Consider the following 27712-nt stretch of genomic DNA (forward strand, 5'->3'; position numbering starts at 1 on the left):
TGGAGCAACATACAAGCTGCTTTTACATTGTCAAGTGTACTTCTAAGTCTAGCAATGCCCTGTTGTTATCGTGTACGACAGGTGAACCTCTCAAGACTGGCATTCTCTTGTCCATCACGATTTTAGTTAGCCACATGTCCACTTATTATTGGTTGTTGCCAGGTTCCCTGCAGCTCCATAAAGTTAATTTACAGCCACCAGTCCTGGCTCACAGTCTTCTATGCTGGGTTTTTAGCAATAATTTACCCCTGAATATCTTCTAAGAGCCCAGTAAGCAGCAGAAGCATTGGTAACACTGCTGGATAATACTGACCTCCCATGGTTCAGTAAATTCTCTGGTTTGGCACTGGTCAGGTCCCAAAGGTGCTGGACTAGAGAAGTTCAACCTGTATTTTTAAAGATTAATTTAACAGCTACATTGCAAGACAGCCAAGTGAGACACTATTTTGTAAGGCACAGTACAGACATCAAGAAGATGGCAATTGCTGCTCCAAAGAGCTTACAATCTATAAGAGGATGATAAACACCAGGGAAACCACACATGTGTCAAGGCAGGTTCTTGGGAAGACAAGGTAACAAAAAATTGGCTTTGAATTGGACTGTCCTATCAAGAGCCATAATGTAAACTAATCTCCTGCTGAACAGTTTCTTCTCATACACATATTTTTAGTAAGGTCAGGGAGATGTGCAGCCCTTTAAGAAAAAGAACAGTTGGTTCCACCTAAGAAGATTTCAACAATGATTTCACTAGGACCATTTAAAGTTCCTTTGGAATTAGAATTATTGATCAATCATTGGAATAGAGCTCCTTTACCTAAAATTTGTGCATTGTTGCCTCAGAACAGACTATCTCAATAATGCCTTTAGTCCACAACTTGATATTTTGTTCAGTTGGCCTGATCCAAGTAGGTTCTAGAGCTTTGCACAGGCTTTCACACCTTGTAACCTGAGAAATATTTTGGTAGAGAAAAACTCCCTTAGAGAATTGAGCTGTTATCACTCTGAATTATAAGATGTATCAGTTCCTACAATTTTTTAAAGTATTTTTGTAATGTTTAAATGGGTGAGCTTTTTTCCTAAGTAATTGTATGAGTAGGAGGAACTATTAACAAATGTTCATATTACTGCAGCATAGCATAAAAGCTATAATTGCATACAGAGTTCTTACTTTCCATTAACATTCTCTCAAGTGCTTTTGTTAATCTGAACGTTCTTTCCAGATATCTTGAAAAATATGTATTATTTTCCCTTCTTTGCAGTCATCCATTTTCAAGAGCAGGCTTAATTGTTTATTTTCCCCTGCAGATCAGTAATATTCTACAGGAAGACTTGTGTGCAGTGAATAAAATGGTAGATTCATGTTTTTTGCATAAACCTGTCTTCACAAATTTCTATTTCTTGGAAGGGTGGGGGAGGAATTATAGCATCATCTTTCCAAGAGCCTTCACATTTTTAACCAAACTTGGCTACTTGACTTTTGGTTTATGTGTGAACTTGATGTTTTAGTGCTCAACAATTAGAAAGAAATTCTTCATGCCTTTCACAACATCCTAAAAATATACCGATAAATAAACAGAGTCTTAGATTAAGTACCCAGAAACAGAATAGATAGAATTAAATTTAAATCACATACCCATCTAAGATTTCTTGTGAAAAATCTCTCACAAATAGTTGTGTGTCACCCACCTTCCCATGGATGAGAGAGAAAATATAGGAGTTGCAGCACCCAATATGAGTTAACTAACTTGAGTCATTGTGAATCAAGGCAAGCAGAAAATTCCAAAGATGTGGGCCCTGCAATAGAGTATGAATCCAGAAGTCTCTCTCTCTCACAAACGTTTATAGATGAATAGAATTCAAATGTACCATTTTCCTATGTTTTGAGATGTATTTGTCTTTCATTACTTTTTCATTGCTTTATTTTATTTATTTTTCTTAATTTTATTTTTATTCTTTGGAGAATTATGTTTCATCAACAATAGCAAGTCTCCTTATTCTTCCAACTATAAACACAGTAGAAAAATTCCAGCGGTGGGGAAAAAAGCTTTTCAGGTGAATGTTATCTCAGTCACCATCTTTCAGAGACATTGCTTGCCGAAGTGAAAGGCCTGGATAGGGTGAGCTGCTGCAGCTTCTTCCCACTATTTCCTTCTTGCCTGAGCCTTTCAGTGCCTTAAGTTGCTATGCCTGGCAAGTGTGGATACAGCTGCCTTTTAATGAGGTGTGCAGTTACATATACCTTGCATGTCACCACAGGTCTAGGGAAATGTCGACAAGGTCTTGTGAAAAGAATCCCGCTAGCTTTTCGCATTCTGTGTGTCTTGTCATTCAAGATTAATTAAAACATAGAAATGCTGGAAAACAAAACATTTTTCCACAGGTTGAACCTCTCTAATCTAGAACAATCTGATCTGGCAACATCTGTAATTTGTCAAGATTTTAATTAGCCAGACAACCACTTACCATGTTTGTGGCCACATTTCCCATGGTCCCATAAAGTTTGTTTCCAGCCACCAGTCCTGACTGTCAATGTTCATCATCATCATCATCAATCAACGGGCGCTGAGCCCACACTTGTGTCTGCTCCCTCTCTCACTATTTCCTTCCATCTTTCCCTGTCATGTGCAGAGTGACTTAGTTTCTGTAGACTAGCTCCACAGCAATCTACTGTATCATCTATCCATTCTCTGAGGGGTCTGCCTGTCCTATTCAAACCGTCCAGTGTTCTGTGTGTTATTTAACTCTAAATTACCCCTAAATGTCTTCTAAGAGACCAGTAAGTGGTGGAAGTGTTGATAATGTGCTAGAAAATATTGACCTCCTGTCATCAGGTCCCAAGGGTGCCAGACAAGAGAGGTTCAACCTGTATTTAGAAACTCGGGCAAACTCAGGACCACTTACCCTAACTCCCACTCACATATCTGTTTGAATTCCTGGTCAAATGTAATGTGTAAACTTCCAGAGAAGCGTGCATTCTCTCTTCTAGCTCTCTTTGCTTGACAAAGCCATTAGAGTGTGATTCTCACTCCTGGTTTCCAGAATGTGAGGCCTGTGGAGACAGCATGCTCAACCCTGGGAGAAGAGAATCCATCTTAACAGTCTGAAATGTCCCTCTGGCTGAGCTTAGAATGGTACTGATGAGTGTTGGAATGATTTCAGCAAAGGAAGGTAATGGCAGTGTTAGGCCACCTGAAGTGAGTTTAGCGAGTTTGTGACATGAGGTAGAAAAACGTCCTCCAAAAATTAAATTTAAAAAAAAAAAAAAGCCTGATGCCACTAAGAACTCTGTGTAGCATCTGCTTGTTTCAAAAAACTGAAATACGTACTTGGCACCTGAAGATTGTTGATACTCTACTATATGTTAAGTATGTATATGTGACGTACTTAAACTAACTGTACATGCTTCCACCAGTAATAATATAGCAGAGACGTTTCTCTGTAACATAGGTGTTCCTATTTTGTTCACAACATTTCCAAACATATTTATGGCTGAGACAAGGAGAAGTTTTAATCCAGCTACATCAGATTCACAAATCATAGGCATTCAGATCATGAGTTAAAAGAAAAAAGCCTATGGGACTTTTTAGATTGTTGCTGCTATGATTTGCCAAGTAAGAAGCTTGAAATAAATCAGCCGGTAAGATTTCAGATTAGTTTTAATTTTGTTCACATTTTAACTCCTGTTGTGTGTTTTTTTTCCTCTTTTTTCTGTGTCATCACAGAAAGTGACAGGATACAGTAACAAAATGCATCCAGATGCAGATGTATGGGATCACTGCATAATGATGGTGTGCTATGCTTTTCTGATTTTCTAATGCCTTTTAAAATGAATGTAACAGCACAATGAAAAACATGTAAGGTGCTATGAATGCCTGGAAATCCTTTGATAAATGTACACTGCACTTCCCAAAGTATCTAGGCCATGAGTCAGCAAGGTATTTAAGCACATAAATATGCTAAAATGTGTGCGTATTCTGACAGCAGTTGAACTACTCATGCTTAAAATTCTCCATGTACATAAGTACTTTGCTTGATAAGAACCAATATTTAGAAGTATGAGTAACATTTTTCAAAAACACTTTAGTCATTTAAGACTATTAAGTTCTATTGAAATTCAAGCTTAAATCAGTTTGGCACTCTGGGAATTTTACGCTGTAACACTATAGATTGAACCTCTATAGTTCAACACACTCATTCGGCAACATCCACGATTCAGCATGATTTAAGTTAGCCAGATCACCACTTATGGGTCTGGCCAATTTCCTGTGGTCCCATAAAGTTTATTTATAGCTACCCGTGCTAGCTCTGTATACTGTGCTGTTGTTTAACTGTAATTTACCCCAAATGTCCTCTCAGAGCCCAGTAAGCAGTGGAAGATTTGGTAATGGTGCTGGATAGTATTGACCTCCCATGGTTTGGTAAATTCTCTTGTTCGGCACTGGTCAGGTCCGGAGGGTTCCGGATTAGAGAGGCTCAACCTGTAGTTTCAGTAGAATTAACTGTAGCAGTTAAATGAGTTAAAGATAATCTGAATTTCAGTAAAAACCTCCATCCTTTTTAAAGGGTTGTAACCAGGCTTTAAAATTCACTTCAGATGTAAGGCTTGCAAATAATTTTACAACCCAGGAATAATTTCCCAGAAATAAAAAAATGAATTTTTAACAAAAAATATTAAAAACAAATAAGCTACAGTAAACCCTCAAATTACGCGGGGGTTGTGTTCCTGCAAGCCCTGCATAACTCAAATTTTGTGCAAGTTGGGCTCGTCACTTTCCTGGCTCTGAGTTGCCGTGAGCTGGGAACCATGGGACAGCCTGGTTCACATCACCCTGCTGCTTGGAAGCAGCAGGGAGCATGGAACCAAGCGGCTGCTGCCCTGGTTCCTGGGTCCCCTCCACTGGCTGAAGCCAATAACTGACCGAGGCTGCTGCCTCCTATGGCAAGCTGGGAAGTTAGACAGCAACCTGTCTCCCAGCTCCCCTCCACTTGCAGAGCTGGGAAACTGACCAGGGCAGCAGCCTTGGTCAGTTTCAGCCAGGAACCAGGGGTAGCTTGGCTCCCCTTTCCTTGCAGAGCTAGGAAACTGACCAGTGCTGCAGTCTTGGTCAGTTTCCTGGCTCCAGCCAGTGCAGGGAAGCCAGCTCTCCTCCACTCCTTGGAGCCAGGAAACTGACCAGCCCATCAGGTCTGCTTCCCCCACCTGACTGTTAGGTGCCTGGGGGAAGGCAGGGAGAAGGGGCTCTTAGCTTGCCTAGCTAAGCTAATTAATGGAACCTAGCTGCAGGCAGCTATGCAAGCTATGCAGGATAAAAGCTTCAGAGCATCTTCAGGTTATGCTTAGTTCACGTTAAAGCAAGTTACACACAACTTGAAGCTGCATATTTCTAGGATTTACTGTAAAGTAGTTGAAAAACCAACTAATTCATATACCTTTTGTTCAGTAATATGAAATTTTAATTGCATATCCAAATTGTCTGCTTCCATACACAAACCAGAAAAACTTCCAAATTTTGTTGGCACAACTGAGGCAAGATCAAAATGAATTCCTTGATTCTTTTATATTCTTTTTAAAATTTTTCTTTAGTTGGCATTATAACACAACTTTCTGTTGTACATTGTAATTTATCTTTGGTACTTCACATTATACAACAAACATACAGCTACTTTGGATTAATTTGGATACTGGTACACAAAACCAAATTAATCAAAACTTATCCATGGGGAAAAGGAAAATTCCCTGCGAGTGTTGTCATTTATTTCTGCAAAAAAGTAGAAGAGCTGGACTTTGCTTTTAGCAACACTTTTTCACTTTTGTATCAGCATATGTAAAATGCTGATTTTCAGATTTTTATTTTAAGTAATGAGGATATTGGTCACATTCATAAATAAAGAACATATTTCACTAAGTACCACTTCAAAAGCATCTAAAATGTGACCCCTTTATTCATTCATTCTTCCATTTTTTAAATGGCAAAGCTTGTCATCCTTCATATATAGCTCTCTCTATGGCAATATGCAAAATAAAATGTACTGTAGTTTGTGTGACAGTTGGCCTAAATAATTGACATAGATTTGAAAATCATAAATAAATATTTTTGTATAAAAATGTTAGTATGCATTCTTATTTGTCAATCTATCACTTTCTTTTAGGCAGTACTTTTAAAATTAGAGCTGCACTACAAAAGATGTATTCTCAGACTATGTGAAACGAGTATATCAAATATTGTATATATAAGTTGAGTTTGAGCTTGTAACAGAAATTTGAAGAAAGGGGGTGGCTGCCACTGTTAAACAACTAGAAATGATAAATAATCTGGCAGTTTTCTTTAGACACTAATGGAACCTAAATGCTTTTAAAATGACAAAATCTCATGAACTTTGATTCATAATAAGATCTTTTTTGTTACATATTTTGGTCATATAGTTGACAGTTTTCTCTTTGTGTGACTCTCTCCTGTATATTATTGTACTTTGTTATCTGAGTGAAAAGCCATTACAGTTGTGTGCGAGAATAACAACATTTCTTCGAAAGATTGAAAGCAATTTCCAGCAGGAAATGTGTGATCTGCCTACATACACTTTCCTTCTTTCTTTGAGTGGCAGTCCCGTAATTTAATACTCAAAAGCTGTGTCTACACTACCACCCTCCTTCAAAGGGAGGATGGTAAGTAGGGTGTTTGGAGTTTACTAATAAAGTGCTGTGCTGCATATGCAACACTTCATTAAGCAAATTCCCCCCTGCGGCAACTCTGAAGTTTTAAACTTTTGAGGAGTAAAAGAACTTTGAAGTTGCCCTGGCACTTAAAAGCACCATCGGGTGAGCTGCGGCTAGGCACGAGCCGGTGCTTAGAAGTTTAAAACTTCGAAGTTGCCATGGGAGGGTATTTGCCTAATAAAGTGCTGCATATGCAGCACAGCACTTCATTAGTAAACTCACAACGCCCTACTTACCATCCTCCCTTGAAGGAGGGTGGTAGTGTAGACAAGCCCAAAGAAAATATAAAGCTATTGTGAACTTTCTCAAAATTGTATCAAAGTATCATACTCTGTGAAATTTATCTTTACACAGTGGTATTTCTGCATGGTGCAGTGATTTCTATTTAATATGGATTGGTTTAAACATACTAAAATGTAGCAGAGCTGCTCTGTTTATATAAGGTAATATGCATTGTATTGCAGTTAACTAGCACAAAACAGATTACAGAATCTTCTATATACATTCAGTGCTAAAATGTTCTGTTTAGCTTTGACTCCTTTCCTTTCCACTGTTTTGACACTAGTCATCCCTGTAAGTGCTCTTCATATCAGGCTCCAGTAGCTTGAATGTAACCGGATCTATGTTTTGTTTAAATGTGTTGTCTGCTGACCTAGAGAAGAACACTTGCATCAGCTACATTGATCAATCCACATTGCTTCTCATCATTTAGTAGACAATTAATACTGCAGTGTAAAGACTCCCTAGAGCACTTGTATAGAGCTGGCTCACTTTACAGAGAAAACCACAGGAGTTGTGCACAAGCAGAGGAGGGGGAAGGGAAAGCTAACTAGAAATAAGAAAAGCGTAAGAAAACTATATGTACTGACTAATTTAATTTGCATTTCATTGGTTAGTTTTCTGTGCTGATAACTTTGAAATGGCATTGGTTTCTGCATTAAATGCTTTTAGAATAAATCCATTTTTTTAGTTTATGCATGAATTGAATTTTAATTTAATTTAATTTAAAAGTTCTTTATTAAAAAGAAAGCAAAATAATATTTGAATGTCCATGTACATAATTTTGGAAAAAGATGTGCCCCATTCTTACTGCTTAATGTTTGAAAATAATTATTTTATAATTAATCTCGTGTTGTGAACCTGGCCCCTTTCAAAAGCAATGATTTTGCATGTTTTTTTGTTTTTATTTTCTTCTGTTTCTGTAGTGGTGAAATGGGTTGTTTGTTTCGATGTCTTTCATCACTATAGACCAAACACAGGATTCTGAACTGAGGTATTGGTGGAATTGTTTCTGCAAGTTTTTGTAATTTTTAAGTTTACACAGGAATGCTGTTACTGAGCAGGATCATAAAGTACATACTTATAAATCTTTAAAGATTTGTATTTCATCTTTAGAAATCAAAATAGAAGAATCTAATAAAAGGCAAGAGTTACTTGTTCTCCAGGTCCAGGAGTATGAGTTGCTCCCTTAGGCTAAGGCCGCACAGCCAAGTTACTTCGAGATAACAGTTGTTTTTTCGAAATAACTTTGCTGTTATCTACACTGCAAGCATGCTATTTCAAAATAAATTCAAAATAGCAAGTGTATCATTTCGAAATCAGTAAACCTCATTACTGGAGGAATAGCACCTATTTTGAACTTTTTTGAAATAGAAGCTGTTAAAACAGGGAATAGAACCTGTTTTGAAATAAGTCATAGTGTGTCCAGTGGCTGTTTTGCAATAGGCTGTGTGTGTGTGTGATGCTTTATTTCAAAGCAGCTAAGCGTGATTTTGAAATGAATTTGTGTTTAGCTGTGTTATTTCTAAACAAGGCAGAATAGTTCTTCCGGAATAGCTCATTTTGAAATAAGTCTGCTGTGTGGACCCATCCTAAGTACTTTCAGGCTCCAATGTTTGTGACCACATCAGTCACCACCTCACTGAAAAGTGTTATTTACTTCCCATAATACACGAGCTAGGGATCACCAAATGAATTTAGTAAACAGCAGTCTTAAAACAAATGAATTATTTTTTTTTCACACAGTGCACAGTCAACCTGTAAAACTGTTTACAAGAGGGTTTTGTGAAAGCCAAGAATATAAGAGAGTTCAAAAAAGAACTATAAAACCCTTGGAGGATAGGTCCATCAGTGGATATTGGCAAAGGAATGGCTGACAGGAGAGGACTCGTTTGATGAGTGCCTCTTCTGTTCACACTCTCTGAAGCACCTGGCATTGGCCAAGGTCAGAAGACAGGATACTGGGCTAGATGAAACTTTGGCCTGACCCAGTATGACCATCATCTGTTCTTATGTAGAATATGTTCTCGTTAGATATCAATTGCTGTGATTCGATATCTTCGGCTGTATTATTTTTATCCGCTATCTAATTTTGTCCTAAAGTGGCAAGTACACAGACATTGTGAGCAGGGATCTGTGTTAAGGATTCTTGTGAGCTGTAGTGTCCCCTTATTTATGATAGTCCCACCAGAGCTAAAGTTGCAATACTGTTTTCCTCTTAATGGGACTTTTCTAACTTTCGAGTTCTGTTCTGACCTAATGCAGGCCAGGTTGTCATCAATATGGAATTTGAAGTCAACAAGCGTGAGAGTAAATGAATGTGATGCAGGGAAGAGTAAGACTCAGGAATTGCATTTGAGGATGTGTACGTATGAAGTATCTAAGTGTAACATAGCAAGAGATTAGAGAGACCATGGATGAAGTGCTGTCCACGGCAGGAGAAAGACTAAAGGGGTGTGACAGGTGGGATTGGAAGTGATAGGAGTTACAGAGGAAAAGCCCAATGCCTCTTTTGCAGTCTCTGGAAAATGACACTGGATGAGTAATGGATCTAAGGGCTGTTTTACTTAAGGCATAATTAATATAAATGACATATGTCCAGAACTGGCTGTGTGATTTCTTCAAAGCAAACAAAATAGTTACTCTGTATAGAATATATATTTACACAGCCAGATGGACCCTGGATTTTGAGTATAGCTTACCTGGCATTCACAGCTCTGTCTTTAACGAACAAAGAGCACAAGGGTCATTCTGGAGTCCAGATAGTGAATGAGGCAAGTTCAGCATAAGCCCTCTAAACCAGAAGAACTCATGGTCTGTAGCAAACAGGATAATTATATGGTGCTGGTGTTTAGTGTTCCCAGCTACTAAATCACATTAGAAGACAGATGAAGCTACATTAACTGTTTCCCTTATGGTTTTTTTTGCTGCACGTAGTAAGAAGCAGTTGTAATTGTTACAGGGATATTGTATAGCATGAGTGGAATGGAAAAGAACTATACAGTGAAGAAGGAGAGAGGGATTGATCTTGAAAATAATCTCCATGTTCAATTGCAGTCCACACTTTGAAATGATTTAAAACTGCTGGGCTAAGCAAAAATCATTTCCATCCAGGTTACTGATTGCAGAAATATTTTAAATGTTGGTCTTCAGTTTTCATACAGTTATATTAATTCTTGTACTATTTACCTTTAATCTAAAACCAGCCCTGAATAGCAAACCCAGTGAATCCAATTCAGTTGTCTTATTTTTGCTTTTTTTTTCATTTTGAACTGAGACATTGTTTTTGTTTTTGTTTTTTGTTTACTGACAGTACTGTATGTAGAGTTGTATATTCACTTTAAATGGAGCTACAGTTATGTCTAATCCATATTTGGGCAATATTGGGTAGTCATTACTTAGGTGTAAGATCAGTATAAATAGAAGTTATCCAAAATAAGTTTAAAATTATCTAGGCCAATAATTCCAGAGCTACCATTTGAAATAATATTTCTGTATGTACTGTATGCATATTATGGTAGGCAGCTAAGGGAATTTTTAAATTTTGCCTTATAACAGTTAGACATCAGTATTCAGTGATAGTTCCAAACAGTTTTTGAGGCTATGATGAACACGTGCGTAAGATAAAAATTTATCTAAATAATGGTCTTCTCTATACAGGTACTACAGAGCGAGTGTGTTTGATCCAGGGAACAGTTGAAGCACTGAATGCAGTTCATGGCTTCATTGCAGAAAAGATTCGTGAAATGCCTCAAAACGTGGCCAAGACAGAACCAGTCAGCATTCTCCAGCCCCAGACCACTGTTAATCCAGACCGCATCAAACAAGTGAGTTATTGGTTGGGAAAACAGAGGCACATCAGCTGCTTAGAGTTTACTTCTTTGGTAAAGAGCCTTAAATGTTTAACATGTAAAGGGCTCACATTAAATCTTTTTTTAGGAGAATGTCAGTGGTTTTCTTTTATGCTAAGACTTTTCTGATCTCCTTTTGCTTACAGTTGTGTTCTGTTCTGTTTTTCCCCAGTGGTATTTATATATAATATCTTATAAATTGAACCACCATTATGTGCTATGTATCCTTCATAAGCTTCTTTTCTTTGTTGTTTCAGGGAACACATTTTTGTTTTATTTGAGATGTAAAATGTGAGCCTCTCTGTAAATCATTAAGATTTATTACAGTTCAGGAAAAATAATGTAATAAATTTCCTTACTCTTACATTGCAAAACAAATTATTTTTGAATTACTGTTTGAATCATATTATGTATCTTGAAAAGACCTACATCATACAGCTGATTCTTGCAAATGTAAGAATCATTTGTTGTGAGCATTTTCAGCTAATTTATTCTGTGCAATTTTTACCATTCTTGCGTATAGCTTGTATTGCCTTATCTTCAAGTATTACTATGTTTTGTGTAACTGTAAGGTAGTCACATACAAGATATAATGATCCAACACCCGTCTTATGTTGAGCCATCTTTTGTAAGAATATTGGAAGCTGGGAAAACCATATCCACAAACAAGGGTCAAACACAATGACCAAAGTAACTTTACAGTTAGAATGTGTTTGATGTGTTACTTCTAGAGGAGGAGAAGGAAAATAAAATGAACAGGCATTCAGAGGGAATTTTCTTCTGTCTGTCCTGTCCTGTACTGTATATTCCTACCATATGAAGAGTATGATGCACTCGTTTGCAGTAGCTCATGCTAGCTATGTGTAGTGATGCTATATTTTTTAATTATTCTGTGGGGGGGGCATCTTAATATATGCACTCAGAGTGTGTGGGTGATAGTGTGGCATATTATAAAATCATGAGGTTAAAATGCCCGCATGGCTCCTGAGTGATGAAACACTAATTATTTCTACAAGCCATTGCAAATGATTACTGATAAATACCGTGACATCATTTATTTTGTATGTGCTACATATTTTACATAAAATATTCTGAAATGCATTAGAGAGTTAACAGAAAACCATAAAAGTCATTGGGAGTCATTACCAGGAGTGGAACTGAAAACAATAAGACATAACAGACTTTGAAATAGCTTTTCTGCATTTTAACTCTTTCATAAGTCCCATGATCTTATAAGGCTAGAAGTAGTCGTGAGATTTTGTGTCATCATGCCAGTTGGCACAGAAATAAAATCAGCTCATCCTGCACCCCTAACTAGTCTAAGGTTTGTTTTGTTTTGTTTTGTTTTGTTTTGCTTGGTTTTGCCCTCCCCCTTAAAAAAAATCCAGGTCTGTGGGAAGACAAGCATACACCTCTCTAGCTATTTATTGGAAAAGATGGAAGCTGTTTGAATAGTGTGCATAATGTTTATATATATACATATATATAAAATAAATCCATGGGAGATGGATTAGTAGGCAAGGCAGAGTTGCAGATCAGAAAGTCAGATTCCTGATAAATATAATGTATCTGATCCTACAATTTATGACATGGATCCATAGTTTATAAATTTATGACACAAGGATATCACCACCACATATGAAGGGTACAGGGGGATGGCAGTAGAATGTGCATGTACATAGATATACTTATATATGTATTATAGTTACAGTCAAATTATATTTCCAATTATTTTTCTTTTATACCAAATGACACCTTTGTATGATAAGTCCTTAAAATATAAATATTGGGTCATCAGTCTAAATTACAAAAATATACAATTGCTTTATTCCAGATTTTGCAAGAGGCAAGTGTGAACTTAGAATTTTGTTGTCATTGTAGAGTTTGGAAACAAACAGGCTTCAACTTTATTGAACCAACCAGAATAAATCAAAACATGAACTATAAGAGCTTTGTGAAGATAAACATTATCAATTAGTCTTATTTTACTTGATTTGTACAAATTTCTGTATTGCCATAATATCACCTCCCATTGCCATAACATGTCGGTCCATTTTACGTGGCTTAAATGAATTAAATAAATAAATATAAAATTATCAAGGTATGGGTCCTAAATATTGCAGAAATCCTCCACTCTCCAGTACAATGCAAGCTCCTTATACACGGCAGGGATGAACAGGTTCTATAGGTTTAATGCCTGTGCTTATAGAGTTGAGAATTAGAAAAATTCTTGAATAAAAAACTGCACATGCAGTGTTGTTTTCTGAATGTAGCCTGTCTCCCTACCCTCAAACCTGACTTAGGCTTTTTTGCTCAACCTTTCAGACAAATTGTGGGTGGTATGGTGTGTTAGGTGAGGAGATCACGAAAGCAGTTGGATGCTAAGCTATTTAGAGCTGTATAGCTGGCGCTGAATAGCTTGAATTTCACCTGAAAATTGACTGGCATCTTTTAGAGAGTCTGAAGATTGGTGTGATTTGTTCATGCCAGTCCACTTGATTCAGAAGATCCATGGTTGCTTTCTGTGCTTGCTGAACCTTCCAAGCAGCTTTCACAGTCATTTCCAGGCTGAAAGTGTTACAGTAACTTATTCACAATGTGAATTACTGATGGCACTAGCAGATACGTAATATAGGAGGGAAGAAAGGCATCCTCTGGCCAGCCAAAGATGAAAAAAGGCATTGCTAGATTCTCTTGTTAACTGGAAATCCAGGCCAAGCTTATAAAAATATAAGAGCCTAAAATTAATCCAGTACTTCATGTTCGTTTCATTTGAAAAAATAATTTTGTTGAGAATACGCAGTTTTGGGTGACAGGTTTTAGGCTCTGATATTTAAAAATCTGTGGCCCAAACTCTGCTACCAAAATATTTAATACTAAGTGCCTAAATAAAAGTGGCCTGATTTTCAGATTTGTGGAGCTCCAGTGAACCCCGCTGAAATCAATGGTGGGGTAGAGAAGATGAAGGTGTTTATCCTCTTTGAACACCAGGATGCTTTTTTTCAGGTTCCTAAACATGGATTTTGGAACCTGATTTTAGGTACCCAGGTTTGCAAATGTCAGCCTGAGTTCAGGAAGAGTCCCATTTTGGTAATTTCTAGGCAGCCTCCTTCAAATTGTAGAGTAAATGTGTACTTCTCATATTTCTTAAAAAGATTCTCCTTATCAATCAGCATCACTTCCTTTATTAACCATATAGCTCTTCAGCCAATTGGCTGTTACCCAGGTCCCCATGTCTGCATGCAATGAGAATGAAACTAAGTAGCTCGGTCTTGGACAAATTAGAGGTATTAAAGGGTTAGAAGGAACCACAAATAGAGTCACTCACTTCCCCAGTTCTTGATGAGGTTCTCAAACTCTGCTCTGAGCCACTCCACCACTTCCCCCAAGCCCTCACCCTGTCTCATCTCTGCCCCTGCTTCTTTTTGCCCACCCTCCATTCTATCCCTCCACCTCTTCCTGCTCCACCCTGTTCCTGGCCTTGTGTGACTTCACAGCTGAGATGTCTTAGGGAGGAACAGAAGTCAACTATGTACCATCCTTCTGGATGTGTCTGTATGACTAGAAGAACTCTAAAGCTGTTGCTCCCAACCCTTGTCTGATCCAGCCCACCTGATCGTTGTTCACTGCTCTGAGGAGATCATTGACAGCTGAGGCTAATAGCATTTCTGTGGCATATCTAGGTCTGAAACCTGATTCACTGATGGTCTCCAAATTTGAGGATGCCAGATGCAATTAGTGTTGGTGCCCACCACACTCTCAGGCTATCATTCCACTACAGAGATCTTTCAAAAGAAGCCCTTCCAGAAAGATCTCTTCCGAAAGAACTTCTTTCAAAAGAGTGCATCCACACACAAATAAGCAGATCAAAAAAGTGACCTGCTCTTTCAAAAGAGAGTGCCCACACAGTCCACTGCTCTTTTGAAAGAATGGGCCAGGGATTGAAAAATCAGGCCCTATGAGGACTGTTCTTTCTTTTTTTAAAAAAAAAAAAAAAAAAGCCTGCAGAACATGTACACATTTCCTTTCAAAAGAAGATTTTGATAGGCGGTGCTCTTCCTGAACTGGGAAAAGGAAGAGCGATTTCAATAGGAGCACCACATTCTTTCAGTTTACTTTTGAAAGAACGCTTTTTGTGCGTAAACGCTCCATGGGATCTTTCGAAGGAGCCCACTTCTTTCAAAAAATCTTTCAAAAGAACTTGCTAGCATAGATGCAGCCTGTGATTTTTTTTTTTCTTTTAAGGGATTTTGCCTTGTTATTACAAGGTTAGGCACCTATGGAAAGCTGGCAAAAACATTAGTGTCAAGACAGGGTTTCTTAAGTAGATGATCACACAATCTCATCCCATGTTTATACGTAGCTCTTATTTGAGTGTCTCCCTGTTCACTTAGGCTGCAATGTAACCTATGTTGGTATGAGTTAGGTCACTCAGGGGTGTGGAAATAAAAATCCTCACGAGTGACATAAATTATAACAACATAGGCATTTGTGTGCATGGTACTCTGGTGATAGGAGAGCTTCTCATACTTACATAGTTTCTACCATTTTTGAAGCTGTTTATCTTATGTTGACAGGAAAGCTCTCTTCTAGCGGCATAAAGCATCTTCATCAGACACTGCTGCAGCACAGCAGTATTGGTATGGCTGCACCACTGCAGCTCTGGATGTATAGACATGGCCTTACTCTGTTTTATTGGCATAACCATGGGGCAGGGTGAGGAAGGGGAGCTAGATCCTACCATTTTTCTCTATTATTATAGTAGGTTGCAGGGGAAGTGTTGGAGGGGAATGCTAACTCCTACTTTCTTTCTTTAATCCTCTTCTCCCACTCCCACTAAGCTCTAAAGAGATTCTTGTGCTGCAAGGTGGCAGCAGGTATGGTTAATGCTCCCTGCCCCTTGTTGCTCCCAAAGGGCTCATGAGAGGCTCTCATTCAGGTGTCACACCAGAGCAGAACTTCCTCTAGTTCTGTGAACAGGGCCGTGTTCCCAAGACCCTTTTAGTTTTTAAGATCTCCCCTGTGGGCAGGCCCACCAGTGGCTGGGGGGGCAGACAAAAGGGGCACTTGCCCTAGTGCCCGGCAGTTCAAAAGGGCCCAGGGCTCCTGGCCAGCTGTGACAGCGGCTGGAGCCTCAGGCCCTTTAAATCACTGTTGAAGCACTATACTCCACATGCCAAGCAAAGCTAAGAGCTGGCCATGGGAGGAGGGGACACAGCACAGCACGGTACTGTTCAGGCTTGACAGCTCTGTCCATTTCAGAGCGGGAGCCCCTCACCTTGCCAAGAGACTCGGCAAGGCTGTTAGCTCCCCACCTTTTGGCAACTTCTAATCCTCAGTTTTGCCATGTAAACTGAAAATCAAGGACAGGACAGCATTTTGAAATCTTTCATAAATGTCTGTCTTCATGTATTGACTTGTGTCCTCTTTCTTCTTTGCCTTGCACTCTGCATAGTCATTTGCACTAGCGTTGTGCAAGTGCAAAGTGGATGGTGAAAAAGTACCAGATCAGAATGGAAGTGCTTTACGTTCACTTTGCACGGGTACAAAGGTCCAATGCAGACCTTCCAACAAAACAACTTTGGTAAGCTCTGGGCTATAATTAACTAACTAATCTTATCAAAACAAAAAAGCACTCTAACGTAGCACTTTAAAAGCACGAAAGCTCACCTAATAAATTATTTTGTTAGTCTTTAAAGTGCTACTTTACTTTTTTGTTTTGATAGTATATAGACTAACACAGCTTTCTCTCTGTTACTAACTAATCTTAATTATTGTTTTATCAAAAGACGCTTTTAAAAATTTATTGTTGTGTATTTACATAACAGACCTTAACTTTTAAAGATACTTCGTGATTATCATGTTGCCTCACTAGAGTCATGTGTGAAGGGTTTGTAATATATTAAAAATACAAAAAATTGCAAAGTGAGCAGTCACAAGGGAAATCCCTTCTGGTATTGTAGAAAACATTCTAAGCCAGTCTTTCAGGTCCTCCAGCACAGTGATGTGGTGAAATCTGGCACAGCAGCTTTATCCCTTATCTGACTTCAATTGCTAAAACTATTCAGCCCTTAATTTGTGTCAGAAATGGAATTCAAAATGATAGTGTAAAAATGTAAAAACAGACCTGTTTGTTTTAATAGTTTTAAAATTAAACCACAGAAACTGTTAATTATTTTATTTGCACCTGTAAGTGTAGACTTTAAAATGGGCCGAAATTTATTTGGTCTAATATTGTGTTGTTCAAGGTCACCATGGTTTGGCAAGCCCTTCTGTAGACAGCTGTAAAGTGATACTAAAGTGTCACCTTTAAATATGAATGTCCTATTTTTGGTGGCCTTTACCATTGTTTTACTGTGGTATTTTCTTAATTTTCTGCCTTCTTCCGATTTCCTCCTCCAAAAAACCCAAGTATGGCACTGAGAATTGAAGAACTTTAACTCACTCAGACCAGGTCTGCACTAGGGAAATAAGTCAATTTCAGGTACGCAATTCTAGCTACAGCAATTACATAGCTAGAATCAATGTATCTGAAATCAACTTACCTAACTGTATTCACTGAGGGAGATTGACAGGAGCATTTGTCCTATCACCCTCCTTTACTCCTCACGATACCAAGGAGTACAGGAGTCTACTGCTGACCTCAGACAGATCAATTTTGTGTGCCTCTACCATATGCTCAAAATCAAACTCCAAAAGAACAGCCGTGACCAGGTCAATCTTCCCAGAAGTGAAGACATGATCTGGCGGTAAATGTTTAATCTTATTTTTTATACAATACTTACGCACATCTCAGTATTTAAACTGCGGAGACCTCCCACCTCAAAATTAAGTTGCATGGCCTCCCAGGACATCAAGGAAGTGCACCCACTGTGCTGTAGCCTGCCAGCTCCTTGCTCAGGCTAAGAATAGGTGTGTTACCCGTCTGCTTTCCTCCTACCTGCTTTTAGAATGTTGTTGACCTTGAGGAATGGAGACAGAGAAGTCTCAGAACAAATTGCACTCCGTGTGAGCCACCTAAAGATGAAATTTCTTCTTGTGTTTCCCTAAATACTGCTGCATGCTTTTATAGGTATTAGGTAGAATCTGGGTCTTGGTCAGTAAACTTTTGATTTTTTTTTTTCCCCATTTTGGAACCAATCAGTTCCTGAAGCACAAAAACATCTATTAACTGTAAACATTCCCTTTGTGCCCCCCACCCGCTTCCCGTGGCAGAGTAAAAGCAAGGCCATAAAATTTAGGAGCAAAGACAAAAAAATCACTCTGACTTGGATGTTGTTCATGAAGGTTTAGCATCTTTCAAAATTTCATAATCTCTTAAAAATGGTGTAGAGTAGAAATTCTGACTAGCCTTTTGCGATAGCCTTGCTAGAGGGCAGCCTATAATTGCTGGAGAGCTCTGGTGGTATGAATGTTTCAGTCTTGAAAATTGAGACTCCTTAATGTAAAATCATCTTTTAGTTTCTAATCACTTTATACTTCTTATTCCCCAAAGCCTAATAACTTCTAAATTCAAGTGCCACCTAATGCAAAACCCTCACTAAGTTTTCAAAATTATTCTACAGTGCATAGTAATTCAAAATTGAATTATTTCCAACTTTCTTTAATATGCCATTCTGTCTAAAAGTATATTTCATACATTTCTTGTGAAGCACTTCAAGACATAGAAATGAAGCATAGCTTCCATTAATATAAAAGGAAATCATTTGTAAAGTAACCAAAACTCACCAACTTGCCTCTTTTTTTCTGAAAATTCTCATTCACAGTTCTATTCATTAGGAAATAAATGGGTAGTTCACATATATACATATAACGTATGTTATTTTAAAAGAACCATATTGGTTTATTTTTGGTGGTGGTAGTGAAAGAGGTTTCATTTACATACCAAAAATGCGGTCTGGTTATATATTATACAAAGTGTAAAATCTTTTAAAAACTGATACCCAGTGCACAAGTGTCCTCTTCTCCATGATGCATTTGAGGGATCTGTGACCTGAAAAACAACTGGAGTTAGAGGGTTGGCTAGGGGAGGATGGCTACAAAATATGCACAGTGTACAAATGTAGAATCTAGTCCTGCTCCCATGGATCTTGATGCTAAAGAATCAGGCTAGTGTTCAACTGAAAATTGTTTGACAAAAGCAGAGGCTGCACAGATTACAAAATCCAGATTCTGTGAGGATTGTGAATGAGACCTGCCTTATTTTCTTGATTTATATACTGTACCATTCAATGAAAAAGAAAATAGTGGTTATAACGGCAACCACAGACACAGCCAACGTCTCAGACACAAAACACTTTGATTTGAAAAGCAATTTGCCATACATGATTTTGAATATTTTGTCAATGGTGAGTCTGTATGAAAAAAATGCTTGATGCTTGTTTAGTAACAGAAATGTTTCGTATCAACTGTTCTTACCTCTTTTCTTTGTATTTTTAAGACTTTTTGAGAAAATAAAGTAGTGGAGTGCTGCTGTTATTGAGTATTGTGGTAGGCTCTATAGAATACATGAAATGTTAGTGCTCCTTTTTCTATACTTATTTTTTCTGCTTTCAAAAAGGCGAATGTTATTAAATAAGAGCTGTGTACATTCCATCTGTTTTGTGTAACGTGCAATTGGTAAACAGGGCATTTCGCAGTATTAAATTGTTCCTATTTCCACTTAAATACAGTACTTGTACTTATTGCTTACTTCTCTCCATGTATGTTAGCTATTTTAAATCCTCATTTTCCTTCTGATTAATTAGTGTTAGAATACAAAAAACAAAACCAACTCAAAATAAAGTTGGTAAATAAACCATCAGATGTCAGATATATCACTGATGAGGCTGATAGTTAAAAATGCAAACCCAAATCCTGGATTTCAAAGGGTCCATAGAGTGTTTTTTTTTTCTTTAAAGCAGGGGTGAGCTTTTACGTTGGGCTCCACTTTTCATCACTGCAGTTAGCAGGCTCCCCACCAAGCTGTCTAATGTAATCCAAATGGAAGGAAATTTTGGTTATGTTCATATAAAAGAAACCCGTTTTGGCATGCTTAAGAAAATAAGTATGTAGAATGTAAAACCTGTATTAATTTGTTTATAAATTTGAATATACATACATAGACACAGTAATTTATTTCAACTTTTTAATGAGATGGATGAGCTTGAGACCCAGCCAACGATTGCTGGGCCCCCCTTACAAAATTTCACATCTCCTCCGAGGGGGCCCAACCCCCCCATTTGGCTCACCTCTGCTTTAAAGTACCTTTTAGGCTGAGTACTTAATATTCAATTTTAACCAAGGACAGCTTGGCACAATAAATTACAGCCCATTTTTCCCCACGGTTTGTCCTGTTTCATGGGGATAATAAAGATTTGTAGCCGGACTGATAAAAATCAGTGCATTATGATCCACAACTGGGGTGAAATTTTTCGCTGAGCTAAACCTATGCAATCTCATTAGACCAGGATTGCATTTGGTGTAACTGACCACAGTCAGCTCTGTAAAATCTGCAGTTCTTTTTTCTGAGAGTTCTGTCCCTAACAAAGACATATGACAAACAATGTCATATACTGCAGAGAAAGATGTGGTAGAATCCTTAATAATGGTTCTGGTTTTTTTCACATTATCTTGGGATTTCCCTGTTATATTGGAGCACACGGCAGGATATATTGTGTTAGAAGCCTTTTGACATAGTCCTCACTGATGCTTAGATTAAATTCTTTTTGTTCATGATGAGTTGAAGGTATGGAATAGGATCCTTTTTATTTATTAAAATTTCTACTGTTTCTATTGGCTTTACAGATGAACGTATTCTGAAAACATAAAATAAAGAGCTCTACATTGCTCTCAATATAGGCCCCACTATTTAAGTATGCACAAAAAGCCTGATGCATCTCTGCAAGCCAGTGTTTTGCCATTGCATGTAACTTTCTGCATGAACATAATCCCAACATGCTCATGTGCATTATGGAGTTTTGTTAATGCTAAAATATGTGCACTCCTTTTCACATGTGGGTTATGTTTTTTAGGACTGTAAATGAATGCAAACACCAAAAGTTCTGAAAGTTTAAAAGTTATGCTTTATTTAGTTCTGGTGTGAAACCAGAACTAGTTTAGGTATGAAAATATTTGGCACTAGGGTTGCCAATTTTGTTTGGACAATTCTTGGAGGTTTCATTACATGGCATGATCTTTATTAAAAGTTAATCTTTAATTCCTGATGACCCAAGGACAATCCTGGAGGGTTGGCAGACCTGTTAGGCATCTTATTCTATGGCATTTAACTCCTTATTTCTCATGGCAATATTGATGAACTTTTAAATTTTCTTAGATATTTGAATATTGTAAAAATGTTTGAGTCTGGTTTGAATGAGCATTGCATATTGTGTCTTGAAAACTGAAATCTGACATTCTCACTACATTTGTATACAGAAAGTTACTCTATTAGGAAGTGATATGTTTGAGAGTTATGTTTATATACAGATACTTTTTAAATAGAGCAGTGCTTTTTGATAGTATGTGTGTTGACTTCTGAATATTAAATACCACATATATTGTTTTGAGAAAAAATCAATAAATTACTCCAAATTCTTTTTTGTGTTAGGTTTCAGCACAGATTGGTGCTGAATTATTAGCCTTTGTCCTTATTAAATGAATGATCTTTGATTACTAACCATAATTATACTGTAGTAATTTGTTGCAATTCCATTAGTTGCATATTCATCTGTCATAAGATTGATGTTTACATTCGTCACACATGGCTCTTTATTAAAAATCAGTGAATATTTTAGCAGTTTTTATAGTTAAAAAACCTTCAATAGCTGCAATTTTAATTGTTTTAGAATATGAATCAAGATTCTTATGAAAGCAGTTTGTTGGATTTAGTCAGCACATAGAGTTGGTGAAAAACTTAATGCCAATGCCAAAGTGAACTTCACCACTTCTTGCAAGCACTAGCCTTGTCTGCTGATAGAAAGTTTACTGTTCCTCGTGTGCTCATTGAACTTGCTGGAATTTGTATTTACTTTAATCTTTATTTTCCCCAAGAAGAGGAGTAGGAAAAGAAAAAATATTCATGTGATCAACATATTTTTTACTATTTATGTAAGCTCACCATCTTGATTTCAAGTCATGAATTTGTTTTTATGCACACATGCATGCATATTTACATGCATTACTTATTTATTCAACTGACCTTAAATTCCATTAAGTTCCAATGAGTAGGAGAAAGATTTTAGTCTTAGGCTTTATTTTAATTTTTTTTCTAGTTACATTACTTTGGTTTATTTTTTAACTGTTCAGTCTAAGGCTTATAAAGGTTGATTTGCTCCTGAACTGCTTTGTTCCCAGACATTGCCATCTTCCCCAACTACCACCAAGTCCTCTCCATCTGATCCCATGACCACCTCCAGAGCCAATCAGGTACAGTATCATCCTATCATCTACACCATACTTTTCACGGGTGACAGCTTGCAAACTGAAGAAAAAGATATGGTGGGTTAAGGATTTATTCGTTCATTAACATATATACACCCATAATCATAGATATCTAACATTTTTGCATAAAGAACAGTTTTCAGAACTTGGAAAATGTAATGGAAAAATCATTCTTCTCTAAATATACTTTTAATTTTTAAACAGCTGATAACAGTAAAATAGCAAATTTATTATTTTTAATCTTACTATATGAAGGTGTACCTGTTGGGTGTGTATTTGTGTATCAATGAGTGCAGTAATTGTGTGTCTGTGTATGTATATATGCACACCAATATGTATTATCTGGATCCCTTGTGAAATAGAATGGAACTGTCCCTAAAACCATATTTAAATAGATGAATGTGATATTTGGAATGGTGCATATTTAATTTTGTTTTTAAATGATGACTTGTATATTGCGGTATTACTATTTAAACAAGTTATGTAATAAAATAAATTAATGTGGAAATAATTTAAATATTAAAAATAAAGTAAAGTCTATTTTAAGACTTTTATTAATATTCATTTGAGGTTTGATTAATTCTATTTTGGTTCTTATTTTTAAAAATGCAGATACTGTAATTTTAGTAATTTTTAATCACTGTTTTACAAGTCTCTGAACTAAGCAATATGTGCAGTTCATTATTCACACAATCATATTTTATACAGTTGCTTCACCCTGTTCAGTAAGGTTCCAAATTACTTATTGACCTTCATATAATCCAGATTTAGGCACTGCAGTTATTGAGTGGTTTATTTTAAGGTACCTTTGTAAATAGTTAGAGTTAAAAGCAAGATGTATGTATTTTAATAATATTTACATTCAGCATGTTAATTTTAACATACTGTTTACATCAGCTTGTCTTGAGTTCTTGTGCAAATTTCATTTAAATCTCAAGGAGGAGGTTCTTGACTTCAAGCTATTTTTCCCATCAACCCTTAGCATGCCTATGAATTATTGGTGGTAAGATAACTTGTGATAAATGCATTAGAACTTGTGTACTGTGTAAATAACCAGGCTCAGCATACACCAGTGCATTAAAATAATATATAATATTTTGATCATTATAAGAGAATCCATTGAAAGTAACATGTTGCACCAAAAAACATAATTAAATTTTCAGGGAGAAATTTTATAGATGGAAGGAAGGTTTGGTCAGAGAACAATATGTGTTACTGTCCCAAAGATTGATTTGGAACTTCTGTCTATAGCCTCCTACCACTCCAGCAGTGATTTGACCTCATCGTCAGTTTAAAGGAAAAAAAATAAATATTAGCAAAGAACAAGTAAAACTTACTTACAAACACAATGTTCTGCATTCTTTCTGTATCTGAATGTTGTACTTGCATGCACTTTAAAAGCTATTTAAAATATTATGCAAACAAATAATTAGTATGCTATTTTAGTAGTTTATTTCTTCTTCTCTCTCTCTCTCTCTGTGCTGCCTGATGAGAGTTCTAAGGCCAATTATTCATTGTTTCCTGGACAAAAATGGAGAGATTTATTTAACAGGAAGATGATTTAATAGGCTAAAAGCTGTACCTACTTTGGATGTGTCTTGATACTCAAACTATCCAAGGTTTAGCTAAGTATAACAGTATATGAAAAATAGATTTTGTTTATTTAAAACACTTTACTGATCTTCTAGGAAAGTTGGAGAATGTAGAAGAGTTTTCTAGGAAAGTCAGGTGCTGTGTTTAATATTCAAAGTGAAGACAGATATCTGGTTCCTGTATCCAGGCCACACTTTACATTATATTGTTAAATGTATTTTATTCAAAACTTATTTTGCCCTTTAGATCTTAAACAAATAATAAGAATCTCTTCCGGATAGTATTGAAAAGGGCATAAATGAAGAAAGATGTGAGAACCATAACTGATGCTTGGAGCTGTTTTTGTCATTAATTTTTAACATTCTTATTAGTTTGTAATTATTTTATCCCCCACAGTATTTCTTAGTGCTGTCTATCCGTTTCAGCGAGGAGCATGTGGCACATGATAAGGCAATTAAGTCAAGGCTTAGCTGTTCATTCTGGTGATAAGTGACGTAGCTGACAATTGTTTCTAGACCGTAGCAGTGATTAACATTCAGCACCAGTATATCGACAAGTATCTGCACTGCGGCTGTCACATGAAAATAGGTTCCAGCATGGTAATCTCAAAACTGTCAGTGGTAGTGTAAGTAACTAACACAGGAGGACTGGAGAAAAAAACAAATGTTGGTTTTAATACACCGCTGTGGCTGTAATAATTCTTAACTTCAAGTACATGTACAGATCTGTATATTCTCACAAAATACTGTGTAAAGGTAACACTAAGGAGCTGTTTTAACTGGACAAAAGTCAGGAAATTCAGAGTCAGGGTTGGAACTGCATTCACAATGCGCACTGTCATGCCTGTATTGCAGCTCATACGAGAGTTAACATCACCCACTTTTCCAAGTGTTTTTGAAACAGCATGCCATCAAGCGTTATACCTAAGATCAAGAGGGTGACTTAAGCAGGACCTGTGCAAGGATTTACCCTGGGGAAAATTTTCATGGGTTCTACCTACATCGGGGCAAGATACTTTAAATGGAGTTGTACTGAGAGAGACTACCCAGCAATATGCCGTGGCTGCGCTCATCTCCTGGATGCCATTTCCTTGCTTGTGGGTACTGCCAGCACACTCATGATTTCTGGCACAGCCTGTGTTGTAGGCAATTTTATACTTGTGCATCCTATCCTCCATGTGCACTTTCAGCCAGGAGGCACCAAGATCCTGATTTTTGCCAGCAGATGCAGCAAATCTAGTCTATTTTATTTCCACCTTTGACTATTTCATTGTCAATTTCACATTTTAAAAATTTCAAAAAATTGCAATTCCTTTATGTAAACTCACTATTTATGAACTATTTCTGTAGTTATTTTTATTTAGTTTACAGTAATGGTTATGTTTCCATCAGCAGTAAGGAGAGATTCTCTAATTTCCTCCCCCGCTCCCACCCCTGACATACAATGGAATGGGGCAAATTAACAGTATGGTATTAATTGAATTGCCGGGCATACAGCAGAAAAATAAATAAATAGATAGATAAATAAATACATTAAATAATGTTCCAAGAAGCTATACATTTCCAATTGCTATTGTTAAAACATATTGTTTATATTTTCCTACCATAGTGTCCACAGGTATTTAACCATATTAAAATCTAATGAGCTGCAAATTTCAGTCGAAAAAAAATAAATAGCCAAGGTTGTTAGAATTAGTAATAGTATAAACACTTACAAAACTTGCCTCTTTTGGATGTCTATCATGTTAAAAGCCATTATATAATTTTCCTATTTTTATTTATATTTTTAATTTGAGTATTTAAATTTTGCCTCAATATGAATTTAGTCAGCTGTGTTGCTAGTGGAAATGTCAACAGATACTGAAGGACAGTAGTAAAACTGTATGCTATAGTAAATGTTCCTGAAATTAGAGGATGATAGCTTTACTTTTACTTATCCAAAGAAAGAAATCAATTTTACTTCTCTGCTGAATCCTTCAAGTAGGAGAGCTTTTTCAGTGTGATGAATAATGGCATAAACCTCCTGTTAAAATGGTGGATTTTCAGCTTTTTTCACACCCAAGACCTGTAAAAAGATACAATTTTAATAGTGATGTTAACAATAATTTAATAGCACCAGAGTAATAAAAGTATTTCTCAAACATGTTCAATATTTTGGTTTGTGTACAGGATTATTTCTAGTTTATCTTGACATATTTTACAGATACCAAATTTATTTTAGTTGAAATAAAATTCTGTGTATGTAATCTGCTCTGTGGGGGACAGTGGCCAGGATGTGGGTGTACCACCTAAGACACAGCACAGGGAAGTCATGATGCATGAGAAATGCACAATTGCTCCCTTAGACCAGCCCCCCAGACCTCGCGCAACATGAACAGCAATTTGCTATTGTCACACGCCAGTGAGCAGAGTAGTAACATTTACCTACACGTATATCTTCTGATTATCTATTGTACCTCTGTCTTGTTCAAAATAAAATAGATTCCTGGGGGCATACATAGAAAGATATGAAGTCAGTGGGGTACCACGTGGGCACAAGGATCTGCCCGTTCATTTCTCAGTGCCTAAAACTCTTTGGGTCCATTGACTTAGTTTTCACGTACAAACAGCGCCTAGGATAATGGAGCCCTGATCCCACGTGGGACACCTGATCTCTGAAATGAAAATATTAAATAATAATAAATCACAATCCTAATCTTTCAGCAACAGCCTAATCTACCCAGAGACAGGACCTAAAATGCCTTACATATAAGTTTATCTGGCATTTGTGAAGTTAAACAAGACTGCAGTGGTTAATCATGTGGTATTGCATGAGAGAAACTGAGTAGTGACCTTCAGGAAGTTGGCAACTGTTTGGGCCCAGAGCTGAGGGCAAAGGAAGATTATAAATATTGTTAGTATGCTGCAAGAGACACTGGTAGGAATTAGTATGGCATACACAATGGCAGATAACCTGAAGGCTAAGAATTAGTTACAACATCCACAAAATCAAATTGGCACGTGTGAATTCAAGTAAGCTTGTATCCAGGAGCATCTTTGCTCATGGCATGTGTTACCACAAACTATTTTCTTCTGGGTGAGAAATGAAAATAAAAGTGTATGTGTAAAACTGAAATGTACCATTTGCAATCTGGAAATCTCATCATTTTCAAGGTGAATTTCATGCTTCTGATTCTGAGATAAAGGGACTGTTCTATAACAGAGCAGGATGGTGCAGGGGATTACAGTTCTAGTGCCCTGATGCACGGAGCCAGCCCATTGCTGATTATGTGGAGCACTGTTTAGGCAGCTCCAAGATCTGTTACTATAGTTGGGTACTTAAACGGACCTTATGTCAGTGGAGGATTGACCTAGTGCAGCATTTTTCTTCCATGTGCCTTATCCATCTTTGAATGCTGTAATTTGATCCCTTATGCCACCTGAATTGTGCAAGAAATGGATGTGTGCCCAAGTACCATCACAAATCAATCCCACTATCTGTGACTAGCAGTTAAGTATAATGTAGGGTAGTTTCTTCCTGTATCATTGTAATCACACAGAGCACATTGTGATATATGGAAAGGAGCTCATTTAATTTGTGAAGTAAGGTGTGTTCTTAATTTTTGTGTGTCTTGTATGTGAACATAAAGATAGATTAACTGATTAGTTCGTAGATTGGAGTGTTATATTTGATACAGAGCCCAGTGATCCATATGATATCTACAACATAGTTACACAGTTCTGGAATTGTGGGTTATTTGTTGCTATCATTTGAGTGACAAGTAGAACACACAAGACAGTCTCACTAGAGTTTTGTATTAGTTATAAAAGAGGAATGGCAGTTAGGAATTCCTGTTACAAGAGTCTAATTCTGA

At 37.0% G+C, this 27712-nt stretch overlaps 1 protein-coding gene and 1 long non-coding RNA gene across 2 annotated transcripts in view; one reads left to right on the forward strand and one right to left on the reverse strand.

Moving 5' to 3' along the window:
• NOVA1 (NOVA alternative splicing regulator 1) overlaps positions 1–27712 on the forward strand; it is a 205990-nt gene that overhangs the window by 148605 nt on the left and 29673 nt on the right. The window contains exons 3-4 of the mRNA XM_074996917.1: positions 10655–10821; positions 22180–22251. Coding sequence (XP_074853018.1) covers positions 10655–10821; positions 22180–22251 — 239 coding nt within the window. The remainder of the gene's footprint in view (positions 1–10654; positions 10822–22179; positions 22252–27712) is intronic.
• The window catches only part of LOC142014406 (uncharacterized), a 39126-nt gene that overhangs the window by 7907 nt on the left and 3507 nt on the right, over positions 1–27712 (reverse strand). Inside the window, exons 2-3 of the long non-coding RNA XR_012645933.1 lie at positions 25819–25923; positions 18789–18838 (exon numbers count right to left, since the gene is read on the reverse strand). This is a non-coding gene — a long non-coding RNA (uncharacterized LOC142014406). The remainder of the gene's footprint in view (positions 1–18788; positions 18839–25818; positions 25924–27712) is intronic.

The sequence above is a fragment of the Carettochelys insculpta genome, chromosome 6 (assembly GCF_033958435.1).
Source record: "Carettochelys insculpta isolate YL-2023 chromosome 6, ASM3395843v1, whole genome shotgun sequence".
NCBI lineage: Eukaryota > Metazoa > Chordata > Testudines > Carettochelyidae > Carettochelys > Carettochelys insculpta.